The 21,473-nt window shown below is 38.0% G+C and overlaps 1 protein-coding gene across 4 annotated transcripts in view; it reads right to left on the minus strand.

Annotated features, from left to right (window-relative positions):
* sh3pxd2aa (SH3 and PX domains 2Aa) overlaps positions 1–21,473 on the minus strand; it is a 363,802-nt gene that overhangs the window by 246,691 nt on the left and 95,638 nt on the right. For all 4 annotated transcript variants that reach the window (XM_039776615.1, XM_039776608.1, XM_039776599.1 and 1 more), the window contains one exon: positions 12,179–12,254. In XM_039776615.1, the coding sequence (XP_039632549.1) occupies positions 12,179–12,254 (76 nt within the window). The remainder of the gene's footprint in view (positions 1–12,178; positions 12,255–21,473) is intronic.

Here is a 21,473-nt window from a genome sequence, read left to right on the forward strand (position 1 = left end):
ATGGTAGACTTGGATATCAATATGCCTACCCCTGGAGAGTGTTGTTCACTTGGTTGGCTGTTGTGAAGGGGTTTCTCTTCACCATGGAAATGATTCTGCGATCATCCACCACTGTTGTCTTCCGTGGACGTCCAGGTCTTTTGCGTTGCTGAGTTCACCAGTGCTTGCTTTCTTTCTCAGGATGTACCAAACTGTAGATTTTGCCACTCGTAATATTGTAGCAATTTCTCGGATGGGTTTTTCTGTTTTCACAGCTTAAGGATGGCTTCTTTCACCTGCATGGAGAGCTCCTTTGACCGCATGTTGTCTGTTCACAGCAAAATCTTCCACATGCAAGCACCACACCTCAAATCAACTCCAGGCCTTTTATCTGCTTAATTGATAATGACATAACGACGGACTTGAACACACCTGCCCATGAAATAGCCTTTGAGCCAATTGTCCAATTACTTTTGAGCCACTGAAATGAAGGGATTGTGTTAAAAAAATGCTTTAGTTGCCTCTCATTTTTATGCAATCTTTTTGTTCAACCCACTGAATTAAAGCTGAAAGTCTGCACTTCAACTGCATCTGAGTTGTTTCATTTAAAATTCATTGTGGTAATGTACAGAATCAAAATTAGAAAAAAGTTGTCTCTGTCCAAATATTTATGGACCTAACTGTATACATATATACATATACACATACATACATACATATTATATATACAAATATATATAATATACACATACATACATATATATAGAATATACACATACATATGTATATACACATAAATATATATATTATATACACATTCTTATGTATATACACATAAGTATATATATTACATACACATACATATACAGTGCATCCGGAAAGTATTCACAGCGCATCACTTTTTCCACATTTTGTTATGTTACAGCCTATTCCAAAATGGATTAAATTCATTTTTTTCCTCAGAATTCTACACACAACACCCCATAATGACAACGTGAAAAAGTTTACTTGAGATTTTTGCAAATTTATTAAAAATAAAAAAACTGAGAAATCACGTGTACATAAGTATTCACAGCCTTTGCTCAATACTTTGTCGATGCACCTTTGGCAGCAATTACAGCCTCAAGTCTTTTTAAATATGATGCCACAAGCTTGGCACACCTATCCTTGGCCAGTTTCGCCCATTCCTCTTTGCAGCACCTCTCAAGCTCCATCAGGTTGGATGGGAAGAGTCGGTGCACAGCCATTTTAAGATCTCTCCAGAGATGTTCAATCAGGTTCAAGTCTGGGCTCTGGCTGGGCCACTCAAGGACATTCACAGAGTTGTCCTGAAGCCACTCCTTTGATATCTTGGCTGTGTGCTTAGGGTCGCTGTCCTGCTAAAAGATGAACCGTCGCCCCAGTCTGAGGTCAAGAGCGCTCTGGAGCAGGTTTTCATCCAGGATATCTCTGTATATTGCTGCAGTCATCTTTTCCTTTATCCTGACTAGTCTCTCAGTTCCTGCCACTGAAAAACATCCTCACAGCATGATGATGCCACCATCATGCTTCACTGTAGGGATGGTATTGGCCTGGTGATGAGCGGTGCCTGGTCTCCTCCAAACGTGACACCTGGCATTCACACCAAAGAGTTCAATCTTTGTCTCATCCGACCAGAGATATTTGTTTCAGGTGCCTTTTGGCAAACTCCAGGCGGGCTGCCATGTGCCAATTACTAAGGAGTGGCTTCCATCTGGCCACTCTACCATACAGGCCTGGTTGGTGGATTGCTGCAGAGATGGTTGTCCTTCTGGAAGGTTCTCCTCTCTCCACAGAGGACCTCTGGAGATCCGACAGAGTGACCATCGGATTCTTGTTCACCTCCCTGACTAAGGCCCTTCTACCCCGATCGCTCAGTTTAGATGGCCGGCCAGCTCTAGGAAGAGTCCTGGTGGTTTCGAACTTCTTCCACTTACGGATTATGGAGGCCACTGTGCTCATTGGGAACTCCAAAGCAGCAGAAATTTTCCTGTAACATTCCCCAGATTTGTGCCTCGAGACAATCCTGTCTCGGAGGTCTACAGACAATTCCTTTGACTTCATGCTTCGCTTGTGCTCTGACATGAACTGTCAACTGTGGTACCTTATATAGACAGGTGTGTGCATTTCCAAATCATGTCCAATCAACTGAATTTACCACAGGTGGACTTCAATTAAGCTGAAGAAGCATCTCAAGGATGATCAGGGGAAACAGGATGCACCAGAGCTCAATTCTGAGCGTCATGGCAAAGGCTGTGAATACTTATGTACATGTGATTTCTCAGTTTTTTTATTTTTAATAAATTTGCAAAAACCTTAAGTAAACTTTTTTCATGTTGTCATTATGGGGTGTTGTGTGTACAATTCTGAGGAAAAAAATGAATTTAATCCATTTTGGCTGTAACATAACAAAATGTGGAAAAAGTGATGCGCTGTGAATACTTTCCGGAAGCACTGCATATATTATATACACACATATATAAATATATACACACACATATATAAATATATATATATATATATATATATATATATATATATATATACACATACATACATACTTACATACATACATAAATATATGCTGTATATCTATACTAATAAAAGGCAAAGCCCCCACTGACTCACACTAATTCTCCAACTTCCCGTGTAGGTAGAAGGCTAAAATTTGGCAGGCTCATTCCTTACAGCTTACTTACAAAAGTTAAGCAGGTTTCATTTCGAAATTTTACGTGTAACGGTCATAATGGTCAACAACGTCCGCCATGTTAAACTTTCTTATTCATGGCCCCATCTTCACGAAATTTGGTAGGCAGCTTCCCTGTGCTAACCGAAATCAATGTACGTACTTATTTCGGTGGTATGACGCCACTGTCGGCCGCCATATTGAACTTTCCAATGAAAACAACGTGTCATGGTTGAGGGAGAGAGCTATCCTGACACCAAGAAATGACATGACTACGACTATAAACCACATTTTACTTCAAAAACCACCTTCACAACTGAAACCATATCAGTCTGTGGATTCAGTTGTAGAAGTGCACACACAAACACAAAATTTAAGTGAAAGTTACATTCAATGTATGATCTTGTATTAACTTTTTGCATGCTTGTGGGAGACATTTAAGTGAAAATTTCATTATACCATTCACACAACACATTAACTTGAATTCATAAATACTATTGACACTTCATTCTATGCATACTGAAACAAATACTGAAAGTAACATTTGCCCATATTAAAAAGTAACCTTTCAATAGTAATGCAACAAAATCTGGAATTTCACTAAAGTAAATTCTCATATAACACTGAAAATCAGTAACTAGGCATTATTCCATTATAGTTACCCACAGTATAAATTCTTAGTCCAGTGGTCTGAAACAGCAGCATTTTAAAATATATAGAAAACCACAGAAACCTGAGAAACTGGGGATCTGGATGGACTACATTTTGTCCAGCAGATTTTATTATCTTAATGCAAATGAACGTGCACTGAACTTATTCTGAGGATGTCATTAAGAATGCAGTTAGCATTAATGCTGCTTTAAAGGAATATTTGTTTAGCAATAATCAATACATTTACTCTGGTTAACAAAGAAAAGCAGTAGGTTTAATTCAGAAGCTACCAGTTCAAACAATGTTGCTGCTGGGGCATTATTGTACTTTATTTTACTTTTCTTTTTTGTCCAGTAGTTTTAACATAAGCTTAAAAACAGTACTATTTACTGAATATTTGGAATAATTATAATTTAAATTGAATTGGCACAGAGTTGTCCAGAGGTGGATAATACCTTGCACCTAGCAATGCTGTAATTGAAAAAGCAATAATAGAAAACAGATAGCTGGAAATAAATACTTAATTTAATTTTAATCATGCCAAACCGTCCCTGAATGGAATTTTATAAATAAGGATTTGGTGAACTTATATTTAAGGTCATTTGTTTTCAGCTATCTTGCAGGGTTTTTTGTTTGAGTGCCACATTTGTGTTTCAATATTTTATTCATCTTAAATAAAATTATACATTCACTGCTTAGAAAAACAAGTACTTTTTGGACTGGCAGCCAGGTATTCCAGCAATGCAAGTCTTTATTTAACAAAATTAAAGATAATAAGCACACTACAATGGGGTGTGGCTACTAAGGCACTGTATAGACACATCAGTGGCAGGACAAACCTAAACATGTTATAATGGGATCATTACTAAGCCTAGACTATCATTTAAGAAAGAAAAGCATGCACTTATTTGAATTATAAAGGAAGGGCAAACAAATGCCTATCATACCTTCTAAATTTTAACTGGCATGTTGCATAAATGGCAGTTCTGTAATGCACCCCAGTCTCAGTCAAAATAATTATATTGTATCCATTAAATATAACATTTCATTCACTACAAAAATGGTAAAAACAACTTCTTTAATTCCTTTTAAGAACAACATGGCTCATGTCATACTATGTAAAATAATCTCACATTTGAAATACATAGATCAATAGCTTGCTTTCACAATTGTCCTGCTAAGTAGAACTAAAGTTTATCACAGAAGTGCCATGGAATCGAATTTGGTGTAGCTAATAAAATTCAAATATCACTACAAACAACTCCTTAAATACTTCAACCAATCTCAACTATAAAAATATAAAAACACATTTTGATTAATTATCACCTTATTGATGATTCTGTCTTCTTCTATGTTATAACCTATATCCTCTGAATCCAAATCAGTTTTCATTTTATTATGCCACTGCATGAAAATGTTGCAAGAAAATCATATTTGAGTAAATATCATGGTCATAGGGCACAGCATAAGAAACTATTTTGTATCACTTGTGCACCTTCTTCGAGGAGCCTTCTTAAATTATAATTTATGTTCTTTGAGGACCCTTCTTATATTATAATTTAGAAATAGTTACAAAGTCCTTTATTCTGAATTTGCCTGTAACAGGCTTTTTCTAAAGAATATTTATTCATTTATCACTTGACAAACACATGCAAGGTTATTTACAAATGACAGCCCGGGTTAATTTTTATTTTACAGTACTCCCTCCTCGATCGCGGGGGTTGCGTTCCAGACCCCCCCCCGCAATAGGTGAAAATCCACGAAGTAGAAACCATATGTTTGTATGGTTATTCTTATATATTTTAAGCCCTTATAAACTCTCCCACACCGTTTATAAATATTCCCTGCAGTTATACAGCATAATTCCTTTGTATTCTCTTAGATATTAGGTAAGATTCATTGAAATTATGTATGTAAACACACTGTTTATATACAGTAAAACCTAAATATTATTTTAAAGATATCGAGTGTCTCCGATATCACATATGTTACAGCCATTACGATAGACAGGCCACCAGCAATAAATATGTACAATGCAAGAAAAATTGTATACAGTAAATGTGTGTACAGTGACACTAAACGTACATACATGTACTAAGTACTGAAAGTAGAAAATTAATTATGGTTACTCACCAACAATGACACGATGACTTGTCCGATAACGTTGAGTTTAATTTTACTGCACAACAAAGGAGAGTGTTAAAGCCCTTCTAAAGGAGCCACTTCAGGCAACTGTGTAGCACCACTGTTGTTGGTCATCCGGCAGTCTTCAATCCAAATCCCTAAAGCAGATTCCATCCACACTACTGCCTTATTACATCCACTTACAACTCGTTTTGAACCACGGTTAAAAGAACACTGCAGCCGTAGATCTTATATTCCTTTCCTACTTTTTAAATAAAAAGAATTGTAGCCTCATTGATGCTGTAAATGCGTCCTACAGCAGTGTAGCTTTTATCTTCCTTCAACAAATCCAAAATGTTTACCTTTTCGGCAATCGTTTATATCTTCCGTTGGCGCTTGGGCACGGCCCCTGAAGCAGTAGCAGGAGCAGATCGTTTTGGAGCCATAATGAAGGGCTTGACTATACACAAAGATAAACACAAAAGAGCACAAAAGTTAACTCTTTACACAGCGAAACACGCTGATGCTGAATGAGCGAGACGAGACTTCCTGGTTAACACCGCATTCAGTACACAGGAACTTAACTGTGTGATCTGATTGGTTAGCTTCTCAGTCATCCGCCAATAGCGTCCCTTGTATGAAATCAACTGGGCAAACCAACTGAGGAAGCATGTACAGGAAGTAAAAAGACCCACTGTACGCAGAACCCACGAAGCAGTGAAAATTCCGCGTTATATATTTAGTTATGCTTGCATATAAAATCCGCGATAGAGTGAAGCCGCAAAAGTCGAAGCGCGATATAGCGAGAGATTACTTAACTCAAAACCGGAGCACTGTTAGATTTAAACATTTAGGAAAGGGACACAAAATATGTATTGTAAATTGTTGGGGTTAAACTGGTATAGTCATGTATTGCAATTCTTTAGCACTAGTCTGATGGGTCATTTTATTTCATTATAGGATTATGTAAAATATTCACTGGAATAAAAATAATTGTTTCAAGCATAGCAATTATGTCATTCCTTTAATTGCTAAAAGTCTGTTTGGTATTGTTTCTGTTCAGTAAGGCTCAAATCCATACTTGTGCATCAATAAGCACTTCTCAGGCACTTTCCAGTCAAACAACATTATGTTATTTGTAACTAGACACAGAAAGTCAAATAGAGATGTGTAAGCAGATGCAAACAAACTGATGCAAATCAGTTAAGTGAAAACATACCTACAAGGGCGCCAATAACATCATAGCAAATAATTGAAGAGGTTTTACAGTTAATTTTTTTTTTGGTTAGCAATTAAAAAGGTTGCTTTGCTGACAGGTTAAAAAAAAAAAAGTATTCTTAATTTCTGAAAGAACTTGGTATCACTTTATATATATATATATATATATATATATATATATATATATATATATATATATATATATATATATATATATAAACGCTCAAAAAATTAAAGGAACACTTTGAAAACACATCAGATCTCAATGGGAAAAAGAAATCCTCCTGGATATCTATACTGATATAGACTGGGTAATGTGTTAGGAACGAAAGGATGCCACATCGTTTGATGGAAATGAAAATGATCAACCTACAGAGCCCTGAATTCAAAGACGCCCCAAAAATCAGAGTGAAAAATTATGTGGCAGGCTAGTCCATTTTGCCAAAATTTAATTGCAGCAACTCAAAATTGTATGCAGCACTTTGTATGGCCCCTGTGTTCTTGTATACATGCCTGACAACATCGGTGCATGCTTCTAATGAGATGACAGATGGTGTTGTGGGGATCTCCTCCCAGATCTGGACCAGGGCATCACTGAGCTCCTGGACAGTCTGAGGTGCAACCTGGTGGCATTGGATGGACCAAAACATAATGTCCCAGAGGTGTTCTATTGGATTTAGGTCAGGAAAGTGTGGTGGCCAGTCAATGGTATCAATTCCTTCATCCTCCAGGAACTGCCTGCATACTCTCACCACATGAGGCCAGGAATTGTCGTGCCCAGGAGCCACTGTACCAGCATAGGGTCTGACAATGGGTCCAAGGATTTCATCCTGATACCTAATGGCAGCCAAGGTGCCTTTGTCAAGCCTGTAGCAGTCTGTGTGACCCTCCATGGATATGCCTCCCCAGACAATCATTAACCCACCACCAAACTGCTCATGCTGAATGATGTTACAGGCAGCATAATGTTCTCCATGGCTTCTCCAGACCCTTTCACTTCTGTCACGTGCTCAGGGTGAACCTGCTCTCATCTGTAAAGCACAGGGCACCAGTGGTGCATCTGCCAATTCTGGTATTCTATGGCGAATGCCAATCGAGCTGCATGCTGCTGGGCAGTGAGCTCAGGGCCCATTAGAGGACATGGGGCCCTTGGGTCACCCTCATGAAGTCTTTCTGGTTGTTTGGTCAGAGACATTCACACCAGTGGCCTGCTGGAGGTCATTTTGTAGGGCTCTGGCAGTGCTCATCCTGTTCCTCCTTGCCCAAAGGAGCAGATACTGGTCCTGCTGATGGGTTATGGACCTTCTATGGCCCTCTCCAGCTCTCCTAGAGTAACTGCTTGTCTCCTAGAATCTCCTCCATGCCCTTGAGACTGTGCAGGGAGACACAGCAAACCTTCTGGCAATGACACGTATTGATGTGCCATCCTAGAGAAGTTGGACTACCTGTGCAACCTCTGTAGGGTCCAGGTATCGCCTCATGCTACCAGTAGTGACACTGACTGTAGCCAAATGCAAAACTAGTGAAGAAACAGTCAGAAAAGATGAGGAGGGAAAAATGTCAGTGGCCTCCACCTGTTAAACCATTCCTGTTTTGGGGGTCATCTCATTGTTGCCCCTCTAGTGCATCTGTTGTTAATTTCATTAACACCACAGCAGCTGAAACTGATTAACAACCCCCTCTGCTACTTAACTGAAAAGATTAATATCCCATAAGTATCATTGACTTTATGCTATACTCTGATTAAAAAGTGTTCCTTTAATTCTTTTGAGCAGTATATATACAGTCAAAGTAAAAAGTATGTGAACCTTTTGAATTATCTGGTTTACTGCATGCATTGGTCATAAAAAGTGATCTGATCTACATCTAAGTAACAGGTACTGATATACACAATATATCCTGGAGAATTTGCTGATAAACTTGTGAATTAATTTTCCCCTCAATGATGACAAGCTGTCCAGGCCCTGATTCAGCAAAGCAGGCCAAAATCATGAGGTTCCCTCCACCATACTTTACTGTAGGGATAATGTTTTGATGTTGATATGCAATGCCCCTTTTTATGTCAAATGAAGTTCTGCTTGTTCCTCCCAAATAGTTATATTTTGGTTTCATCACTCCACAAAACATTTTCCCAGTACCTTTATGGAGTGTACAAGTGATCTTCGCAAACTTCAGCCGTTCAGCAATGTTCTTTTTTTAATAGCAGTGGCTTCCTTCTTGGTGTCCTGCCATGGACTCCTTTCTTTTTTAATGTTTTGCATATAGTTGACTCATGAACAGACATGTTTGCCAGTTCTAATGATTTCTTCAAGTCCTTTGCTGTCACTGTAGGGTTCTTCTTTACCTTATTGCTGACTTTGCGCTGTGCTCTTGGGGTCATCTTGGCAGAGTGCCCACTTCTAGTTAGAGTAGCCACAATACCTAATTGTCTCCATTTATAGACAACTTGCCTAACAGTAGACTGATAAATGTCTAAAATCTTTGAGATGACTTTGTAACCCTTTCCAGCCTTATGTAGATTAACAATTCTCGATTGCAGCTCTTCAGACAGCTCTTTTGTGTGAGGTATGATTCCCATCTGGATATGCCTCTTGTCAAAATCTCAAACTCAAACTTTATAGTGTCTTTTATCAATCAAAGTAATTCTAGGCCACAACTCTGAACTCGTTTCATTAAATGGACTCCTGGTATGCTAAATCCTGACTCTAGTGAGCTTTTTAAAAAGACATTAGCTTAGGGTTCATTTACTTTTTCCAACTTTCAATTTCACAGTTTGAATGATTCATTCAATATGGTCAAAAATTCTCTAAAAATCTGTGTATCTTTAGTTATAGGAGACTGTGTTTGTTCATTATTGTGACTGACATGAAGATACGACCATGTTTTATATGGGAATTAGACATAAATATAGATAATTCCTAGGGGTTCACATACTTTATACTTTGAGATATATATAGATACATATATATCTCAATATAAAATCCTAAGCCTAAAATTGCAATGATTTTGTGCAACAATTTTATGTTATGTTTTTATGTCACAGTTTTGTCACACTTTAAATCGGCCTTATTTTAAAACCTACATATATATGTTTGGTACCATTCTTTTTAGAATTTATTGAATTTTAATGTGATATTATTAGATTTTCAGATTCTTATTCTGTTTTTAAATTATAAACTAAAAAATATCATGAACTCACGTCCAGCGAGACGAGACAAGACTTTGTGCCAACAGATTTAACCACGCCCAGGGCCAGAAATAAAACACAAAGAGTAGATAACAAAGACAGCAGCTGATCGAGCAAAGAGGAGGTAAAAAAAAAAATCTATTTGTTTCCCATTGTATCACTATTTAAGAGGGGGTTTCAGATGAGCCACCGCGTCTCCTTGGGGTGCGGTCCTGCCCCCCTCTTCACAACACGAGCGGCAGAGACGCAGTGTCTGGTGAGCAAAGCAAGCGGGGGTAAGTTCCCTAGTATATACATATATGTGTGTGTATACATATATGTGTATGTGTGTGTATATCCTTCTATATAAAAGCAGTCGGGATTGTCCTTCCGTCCCGTGAGTGCTACACAGGCGCGGAGTTTCACACACGCCCCGTCCATTTTGCAATGCACGATGGGATTTGTTGTTTCGTTTTTCCAGGTAAAAGATGATTTTCTACTCCAGACTGTGCGATATCTTCTTCTTCTTTCTTACTATATAAAAGCAGTCGGGATTGTCCTTCCGTCCCATGAGTGGAAAGCATAGCGGTATTCTGCTTATCACAGACTTACTACTTGCAGCTTGCCGTACAAAGCGACATGATGTGATGTGCTCCCATCGTTCCCTTGCTTTTGTGCGAGATGCGCTGGAAAAATAGACAAAATTATGTCTCTGGAAATAATTAATGTTGATGGAGTACAAATGCCTCACCACGTAGTAAATATCAGGGGGGTTCAAAAGGGCGACCTCAATATAGAAAAAAAGTTTAAATTTCATCACAAAAATAACAGAAACTACGAGTATTAAAGTAATACCGCTCAAATGCAATATAACCAAATTAATGAGTTTGTATAAAATATCAAATTGATCTACATATTGAATTGCCTTAAGAAGTTGTCAACTTAAAAGTCGGTCACCTTAAAAGGCGGGTGAGCCTAGTAAATATATATTCTTTCAATAAGTCAGGATTGCACAGAACTGGGAATGATGATAAAGTGGCTTTAAGGTCCGCGAAACCTCTCTCACAGGAATCAGTCCAGACAACACTGTGATTCCTTCTGCACTTTGTCAAGTCAGTAAGGGAGGGTGGCCCGATGTGCAAAATCGGGAATTAATTGCCTGTAATACCCTGCAAGCCCAAGGAAGATACGAACCTGATTCTGTGTTTCGGGATGGGGCTATGCAAGCACCTCCCCCACCTTGTCCATTTGAGGACTGTGCAAACCCTTCCACATGGAATATCCCAGATAGTGGGTTTCTGACACACCCAACTTGCACTTCTTAGGGGTGGCCCTCAACTCCGCCAGTTATAAACCGTCAAGCACCGTCCAAAGGCGGATGGCATGAGATTCCCAGTTATTACTGAATATTACCACATCGTCAAGATAGGCACCCGCGTACGTGGAATAGGGACACAGGATCTGGTCCGTCATTTGCTGAAAGGTCAGCATGGAGACCAAAAGGGAGTGCCGTAAATTCAAACAACCCATCCAGAGTGGCAAACGCAGTTTTCTCAAAACTAGACTCCTCCAAGGTGACCTGTCAATAACCCTTCATGCAATCAAGGGTGGGGATATATGAAGCCTTCTATAAAAGCTCATCCACATGCAGCATCGGGTATGCATCGAACCTGGAAATCTTATTCAAATGCCTATAATAAATACAGAACCAATCCAAAATGTTGGACTTTGAGGCAAGTACGACTGGACTTCGCCATTCAATTTTGCTCGGCCAAAAAATGCCTATTTGGAGCATCTGTTGGACTTCCTCATGTATCACTTGTTGCCTTTGATAGGCGATATAGGGCCCCCTTTATAATAACACTGGGTAGAGTGACAATCTTGTGTTTTCCAATAGCCATCCAGCCAGGTGTTGCTGAAAAGATGTTTGAGTTCCCCTGGATCGGCGATAGCAGTTCCACTTTTTGGCTGTGAGTTAAATCATCCCCAACATCGACATCAGTCTGTGGTTCCGTTGCGGCTGCAACCAGCACTTTGTGATGGTAATGCCACTCCTTTAAAAGATTAATATGCAAAATTTGTACGGGTTTCCGCCACCCGGGAATTCTGACTTTATAATTCATTGAGGATATGCGGTCTTATATCACTGCCTGCCCTTGCCACTAAGCCTGAAATTTATAACATTTGGTGCAATTCTTTAAACCAAGCACAAATAATCCATTTTCATAGAAAGTAATGATATCTGAAACTAATTTTGCATTCTTAAATTGTAATGGTATATCCTAAAAGTCAATTAAAATAATAAATCAGTAAACAAAAAAATGAGAGAACCTAACCTGGAAGAAAGGGAATAATGCGCTGCTTAGGATCCTTCTGCCCTCCCTCAATAGGAAATTTATCCAGGATCTGCATCTGTAAGGTTAGAAAACAGAAAATACTTTAATGAATACAGTAATCCCTCCTCGATCGCGGGGGTTGCGTTCCAGACCCCCCCGCGATAGGTGAAAATCCGCGAAGTAGAAACCATATGTTTCTATGGTTATTTTTATATATTTTAAGCCCTTATAAACTCTCCCACACTGTTTATAAATATTCCCCGCAGAGTTATACAGCATAATCCCTTTGTATTCTCTTAGATATTAGGTAAGATTCATTGAAATTATGTATATAAACACACTGTTTATATACAGTAAAACCTAAATATTATTTTAAAGATATTGAGTGTCTCCGATTGCACATATGTTACAGCCATTACGATAGACAGGCCAGCAGCAATAAATACGTACAATACAAGAAAAATAGTATACAGTAAATGTGTACAGCGACACTAAACGTATGTACATGTACTTAGTACTGTAAGTAGAAAATTAATTATGGTTACTCACCAACAATGACACGATGACTTGTCCGATAACAATGAGTTTTATTTTACTGCACAACAAAGGAGAGCGTTACAGCCCTTAAAGGAGCCACTTCAGGCGATTGTGTAGCACTGCCGTTGTTCTTCTTCTGGCAGTCTTCAATGCAAATCCCTAAAGCAGATTCCATCCAGACTACTGCCTTATTACATCCACTTACAACTCGTTTTGCACCCTGGTTAAAAGGACACTGCGGCCGTAGATCTTATATTCCTTTCCTACTTTTTAAATAAAAAGAATTGTAGCCTTCAACAAATCCAAAACGTTTACCTTTTTGACAATCATTAACATCTTCCGCTTATGCTGGGCACGGCCCCTGAAGCAGTAGCAGATCGTTTTGGAGCGATAATGAAGGGCTTGACTATGCACAAAGATAAACACAAAAGAGCACAACTCTTTACAGAGCGAAACACGTTGATGCTGAATGAGCGAGACGAGACTTCCTGGTTAACACTGCATTCAGCAGGCAGGAACTTAACTGCGTGCTCTGATTGGTTAGCTTCTCAGTCATCCGCCAATAGCGTCCCTTGTATGAAATCAACTGGGCAAACCAACTGAGGAAGTATGTACAGAAAGTAAAAAGACACATTGTCCACAGAACCCGCGAAGCAGCGAAAAATCCGCGTTATATATTTAATTATTTCATATAAAATCCGCGATAGAGCGAAACCGCGAAAGTCAAAGCGCGATATAGCAAGGGATTATTGTAAAGCAATTATGAGTGTAAATGTACACAACTCCTCAATTTTATCTACAGTGGTCCTTTTAATGCAAATGACAAGACGCTTGTGTTAAAACTAACTTTTCTACGTTCATGTTCTTCATCACAAACTAGGTTTTCATTAAATAAAGAAAAAACAAAAATTTCTGGTGGCACTGTAATTTGTTAAAGTGGACAAGCAGTTTCACACATCTCTCTGAACCCACTTACATTTACAATGAGAGAAAATTGTATAAAGGAATTATTTTGATCATTCTAAAATATAATTAGTTACAATGATAGAGGATTGTAAACAATCATTATATTAAAATCAAATATTTCTGTCTGAACTCATTCTCTATCAGTCAGTCAGTCATTTTCCAACCCGCTATATCCTAACACAGGGTCACGGGGGGTCTGCTGGAGCCAATCCCAGCCAGCACAAGGTGCAAGGCAGGAACAAATCCTGGGCAGGGTGCCAGCCCACTGCAGGGCACACACATACACACACAACCACACAACAAGCACACACTAGGGACAATTAGGATCGCCAATGCACCTAAACTGCATGTCTTTGGACCACCAGGAGGAAACCCATGCAGACATGGGGAAAACATGCAAACTCCACGCAGGGAGGACCCAGGATTATTTTAGTTAAGCATCTAGCAAATTGCAAATGAAAAATCTTTAAATATTTCTACAATTGGGGCACTTAAGAGTTTCAATGATTCACAGTAAATTTGATGAAAATGGAAATGACAGAGAGTTTAAATTCCAAAGAGTGTCATAAATACTAAATACCAGAAATGTGAAGCAGGCTGAAACAGAAACATGGCTATTAGCATTTATCTCCAGGAATTATTACAGATAAAAATCTCACATTCAGCAAATTAACACAGAGGGATAGGTAGACTGAACTATCACACCTATAAAATCAGTGATTTCTAAAATGAAGGAGCTTACACAATTCAAACTAATAACAAATATACCAACCCTGTAAATCATCAAGCCAAAAGACTCTCCTCTCTTTTCTGTCCAGTAATTTTATCTAACCGCAAAAATGAACAGTCAAAAAAAAAAAATATAAATAGAAGTGTCCTCAACATTCACGTCACTTCAAGTTTGTGTCAGATGTGTTCTCAAACCACCAATCACTAAAAGCAGCAGCAGTGGTTAAACATCCGGAAGAAAATGATGAATCTTTTGCAATGTCAGCAGGGAACACAGTAAAAAAAAAAAATACTGTGCTTAAATGTGAAATGTGGTCTAACAACGTTTAAAACTTAGTCAGTTCGAAATACATACAAAGTTAACTTTCTCAAAGCAGGGACATCTGGCTTACTGTTCTGTGCAGCTGAGAATACAAGAGAAATTTCCTCCTAGCTCCAGAGTTGTGCCACCTGTCAAAACACTGTAGGGTATTCAATAACGAATGTCAGACATCCTTCTTTATAATGACATCCTCCACTGACTTTCTGTAATGGCAAACTTTTGGGCAAAAAATAATAACCAAACAAGAAAACAGTGGATAACCAAATAATGGCTTCATTAATTCTTATTTTACAGAAATACTTAAGTTCCAAGTATATTCTAATTCCAGCACAAAATGATTGTAACTGACTGTCAATTTATGCAGAAACAACAAGATGGGCATCTTCAGTCTACATTCATAATTAATGAGCATGATGTAAGGCAGCTTCTCCGCATAAAGAGCAACAGGAAAGCATCTGGACTGATCTCACATAAATTGTTACTTGTCATCTTGCTCATATTTTTTCAGTTACTTTTATTCTCTCACTTAAAACAGGCACAATTTCAAAATGCTTTAAAATGTCCACTTTAATTCCAAAGACATCCAATGGGTGGTCCATCTATAGCTACAGACCTGTCACCTTGATATCTAACATAATTAAAGCAGAAGAGTACACAGCATTAGCTTCCTGTCTAGTGTACACCCTTACCAGTCTTCCTGCAGAGTAAATGAACCAGTGGAAGACATAGTTGTCCTGAAGTCCCTCAAAATCTAAAATCACAGAGCAGGATGCAAATCCTCTGTATTGACTATAGTTCTGCCTTTTAACAAAACTATGGCTCTGATGGAACATTCCTTGTGCCACAGGCTCTTTTTTCATAGCAGGATGCAGGTAGTGACCCTGAAGGACATCATATATGAGCCCCTCAATATTAATATGACTGCCGCAAAAGCTTGTCTCTTATCACTACTTTTTTATTAACTATACAAAAAATACTTTATTTCAAAAGTGGGTTCTGTGTGATTAGTTGCATCTTTTCTTACTCTAGTGGGTCTCATTACAAGTTGGGACAATAATCCAAACTGAAATGAGGTAAAAGAACTGGTCAGATGGGTTAGCCTAAGCAATCTGGAATTAAAAAAAATATATATATCAATGGCAGACCTTAATCACTCACAACATTAGGATCATCAGATTGAATGTCACAATCTGAATATAATTCAAAGGTATTATAAAAAAAGTCTAATAAAAATGTATACATCTGTATTAAAATGTAAGAGAACAGTCGTTTGTTTCAACTCAAACTAAATTTCAGCATTGTGTAACTCTAGACATGCTATGCAACACTGCAGAATTCTACAGATCTGTTTCTTAAAATCACTTCCGTGATCAACTCAAAACAAATCCTCATTTCACTTTCTATTACAGAATCACCTGTTAGCCAGTAAGGAAGTCATGTATCTAAACAGAATATATGTAATTATCAGTTACAGATGACAAGTCAAATTAAAATATTCTGTTACAGCATTTAACTGTTTTTTTCAGTTTCTAATACATTTTTCATAATCCTTCACAGCTGAAAATATTCCCCATGGAGCCACAGATAGAAATCCATAAAATTCAATAACCAATTCATTCAGAAGTGATAATGTCATTCCCACAGGGAACACTGACCAGTAATTCACACAACAGGTGGACAACAATATCTGTTTATGCAAAACCTGTCAAGTGAGTTTCTCAAATTTCCAGCAGTCATGTTACAAATGTGAATGTTGGCTGAAAATTCAAAATATGCCTCTTAAATTAACTGTCAATGTCACCTTGACTAATTTACAAGGCTAGCCAATATACTCAGCTTTGACCTGGAATAAAGTCAAACATTTTCAGAAGTACAGAATAAAGTATCCTATGACCTATTGGGAATGTTGTTCTTCTTCACGGTAGATTCTCTTTTCAAACAAATCTTTTTGCCTGACAGGTTCCAACATTCATTGAATTCAAATTACACACAAATCTCTTCTCACCTTTTTTTGTTGATTATGGTTAATTTTAACTTGCTATATTTTCTGTACTTTTAATTTTTTACTTTAAACTAGAAATCAGGCCAATTCCAAATATTACATTCCAATGCAGTGTCAATACACTGTAATATCACATCACTCTCAGTGTTTCTGTATTCCATTTGTAATGTTTGCCTAAAAAAGTATCGTGTGATAGTGTGCATTGTGAAAGGAGCTATAATGGTCAAAGAAGTTCTGTCAGAAATGATTAGCAACTGTAAACTGTTATGTTGAACTGTAAATGGTGTGTGCCGCGTAATTAACTAGATTCTCAACCAGGGTTGGTTTCTGTTAGTATTCATCTCATTGCAGTCTTGATGTTTAAAAAAAAAAAGTACTGAAAATTGACAAATTCTGTTCATTGACCTCCAATTATGCACTGCCAAATTTTGATCTTTAAATATTTACCAGGAATAATGCTAGCATAATTGTTAAGACTAAAAAGGCAACACAACCATTTACTGTAAGTTTAAGAAAGTTAATAACTGCTTCATAAAGGCTGTTAAATACTGCTAAACTACTAGTCACTATTTAAAACTGCTTTAAAATTAAAATAAACAATGTTATGTTTGGAATGGACACACACATATACATGCATAACAAAGGTTATATTACCTATGTGTTTGCAGTATACATAAAAACCCAACACAAATAAACTCTTTTCATAGATTATTTTTAACTTGTTATTTACTATAACACCCCTTTTTGATGATAAATGAAGTACTGATTTAATACCACCAGACTATATAACCCTATTAGATTATTCAAAAGAATACAGAATTGTAATATTTTGTTCACAATGGTACATTAAATATATTATATGGCAAAATGTTTTTGGACACCTGATCATCACACATACAAGTATATGAGCTTGTTGAAAATCCCATTCCAATAGTGATGCTCTGTCCAAGAGAGGACAGAGTCAACTATGCTTCCTTAGAAGGCTGGCGTCCTTCAACATCTGCAATAAGATGCTACAGATGTTCTATCAGACAGTTGTGGCGAGCACCCTCTTCTATGCAGTGGTGTGCTGGGGAGGCAGCATAAAGAAGAGGGACACCTCAAGCCTGGACAAACTGGTGAGGAAGGCAAGCTCTATTCTAGGCACAGAGCTGGACAGTTTGACATCTGTGGCAGAGCGATGGGCGTTGAGCAGGTCCATGTCAATCTTGGAGAATCCACTGCATCCACTGAACAGGATCATCTCCAGACAGAGGAGCAGCTTCAATGACAGACTGCTGTCACTGTCCTGCTCCACTGACAGACTGAGGAGATCGTTCCTCCCCCACACTATGCGACTCTTCAATTCCACCCAGGGGTAAACGTTAACATTATACAAAGTTATTGTCTGTTATACCTGCCTTGCACTCTCCACCTTGCATTTTTTAGCTTGCACTGCATTTTTATCACTATTTAATTAATATTGTTTTTATCAATATGCTGCTGCTGGATGTAAGTGAATTTCCCCTTGGGGATTAATAAAGTATCTATCTATCTATCTATCTATCAGTCTATCATTAGAAGTAATTTGGAGTTGTCTCCACCTTAATGGCTAAAACAGGCTCCACTCTTATGGGAATGCTTTCCACAACATTTTAGAGTGAGTCTGTTGGAATATCTTTATGAACTTGGCTTTGTACACTGAAGCATAATCAAGCTGTTACTAAAAATGACCCTTCACCAAATTTTTGCCATAAAGTTGGAAGTTCACGATAAATGTTTTTGTATGCTGTAGCATTAACAGTACCCTTCACTGCACCCAAGAGGCCTAGCTCATACACTGAAAAACAGCCCCAGACCATTATCCCTCCTCCACCAAGCTTTATATTTGGCTCTTTGCAGTCCAGAAGGATGGCATTCTCCAGGCATCGGTCAAATCGAGATTTGTCGATCACACTGTTAGATGACAAAGTGTGATTTATCACTCCAGAGAACACTTTTCCCATGCTGAAAAGTTCAGTGGCGGCATGCTTTACATCACTTCAGGAAATAGTTTTCATTGTGCATAGTGACATCAAGATTATGTGCAGAATCTTGGCCAAAGAAACCTATTTTATAATGCTCATAAAGCAGAGTTTTTGTACTGATGTTGCTTTCAGAAGCAGTTTGGAACTCTGTTTTGAGTGGTGAAACAGAGGATGAGCCACTTTTATGTCTATCCACTTCAGCTCGAAACTTCCATTTCACAATAATTGCACATAGTTGACCAGACCAGAGCCAGCAGTGCAGACATTTCACATTCTGACTTTTTGCAAAGGTGTCATCCTATGAGAGCACCACTTTTAAGACATTGAGCTCTTCAGTAAAACTTATTCTACTGTCAATATTTGTTAATGGACACTGTGTGGCTATGTGCTTGATTTTAAGCACCTTTTAATAACTAGTTGGGCTAAAACACCAGAAATCAAAATTTGGTGGAGTGTCCACACACATTTGGCCATATAGTGAGATTTTGCAGGAAAGGAAGACAGTGGTTTCAAGGTAAGATAGCTACAGAATACTCTCCACTGCCGTGATTGGTGATTGACTAGGATATGCAAGTAAGAATTTCACTGAACTCTGTACATGTGACAGGAATGACCATACAGACCCTCATTATGTTAACCTTGTGTGTATTGACATACAACTTGAAAACTGCTCTAGCTAGTGTATTAAATTTAAAGTCCCTCCTCTGGCCCTGCAACTAATGACAACATCTTTTGTAGTAAGTCAGTTGAGAGAGGCGAGATTCTTGAAAATAAAATAGTTTATATACATACACACACACACTGGTACCTTGAGATAAGAGTTTAATTTATTCCGTGACCGAGCTCGTAAGTCAAAATGTATCTCAAATCAATTTTCCCCATTGAAATTAATTGAAATGAGATTAATTCGTGCCAGCCCCCAAAAAACCACCCCAATTTTTGGTTAAATGTTTTCAGCACAAGAAAAATGTATTTATAATGAACAAACATTGTATGCAAACAAAATAAAACCTAATACATAAAAGAAAATCTAAAAAAATAAACAGATGTTGGCGGAGCCGATTAGCGTATTGTAATGCTGTTTTCTTTCACTTCACTTTTGCTTAACTTAATTTTCTTCTTCACTAGTTTTTTTCTTTATTGCCACACTTTCGTCACTATCATTCACAGGGCATTTCAATAGAAATCTGTCCAAGAGGCTTTGTTATTTCCTCCCCTTTAGAATGTTTCTGAAGTGAATTAGGCAAGTGTTATTAAATAGCACCACTGCACAACCACTTGCAACTTTTTCTTTTCAATAAAGTCTGAATCTTTTCCCACATGGCCAACACTTCCTTTATCTTACTTTCAGAGATAACCTCCTCTGCGATAACGATCCCCTGCAGAACCTCCGTATGTTGCTGCGTCTGTAGTTCCGTCAACTCTTCTGTCGTCAGTTCCTCGGAATGTGCGGTGACAAGCTCTTTGATGGCTCGTAATTCAAATTTTGGCTCGTAACTCAAGGCAAAAAATTGACCTACTGACAGCTCGTATCTCAAAAAACTTGTACGTTGGGGCACTCGTATCTCAAGGTACCACTGTATATATTATATATATATATATTATATATATATATTTATTATATATATATTATATATATATATATATATATATATATATATATATATATATATATATATATATATATATATATATATATATATAGTGGACGCTGGGGGCCGCTGTTACCCAGTTGAACCCACCACACACATGTCCCAGACACGCATGTAAAAACACAACATTCTTTAATAATTATTCTTCAATAAAGTGCAAAAAGCACCATACACTCCACAATTCTTTAACAATAAATCAATAATCAATAATAGAATAATAACCACAATCCTCTACTCCCAGTAGCTCCGTCCTCTACCACCCAACTCTGGCTCGATCCGCTGGGGTTTCCCATAGTCCTTTTAAAGTCTCTGACCCAGAAGTATTTCATCTCCAAGTCAAACGCCTTCTTCAGTTGTCCCGGAAGTACTGCGGGTTTCCGTCCTCCTGACTCCTAAGTATTTCCGGGTTAACATCACCGTAATACCCCCCCTGGTTCTTGGTGAGCTCACCCTGACGGCACCCAACAGGGCTGCAGAACCGGACTCCATGTCCCATGGTGCCCTGCGGAAGTCCGGGGAACCATTTCCATCCAGGGGAGCTGCCTTCTAGCGTCCTGTATTGCCCTGTAAAGGCTGCTGTCTTCATTTGAGAGAAGTCCCGACCAGACTGAATTGCCGGCCGACCATAAAAAAAATATATATATATATATATATATATATATATATATATATATATATATATATATATATATATATATATATATATATATACAGTAATCCTCGCTATATCGCGCTTCGACTTTTGCGGCTTCACTCTATCGTGGATTTTATATGAAAGCATAACTAAATATATAACGCGGATTTTTCGCTGCTTCGGGTTCTGCGGACAATGTGTCTTTTTACTTCCTTGTACATGCTTCCTCAGTTGGTTTGCCCAGTTGATTTCATACAAGGGACGCTATTGGCGGATGACTGAGAAGCTAACCAATCAGAGCACACAGTTAAGTTCCTGCCTGCTGAATGCAGTGTTAACCAGGAAGTCTCGTCTCACTCATTCAGCATCAACGTGTTTCGCTGTGTAAAGAGTTGTGCTCTTTTATGTTTATCTTTGTAGTCAAGCCCTTCATTATGGCTCCAAAAC

The sequence above is a fragment of the Polypterus senegalus genome, chromosome 1 (assembly GCF_016835505.1).
Source record: "Polypterus senegalus isolate Bchr_013 chromosome 1, ASM1683550v1, whole genome shotgun sequence".
Classification (NCBI taxonomy): domain Eukaryota; kingdom Metazoa; phylum Chordata; class Cladistia; order Polypteriformes; family Polypteridae; genus Polypterus; species Polypterus senegalus.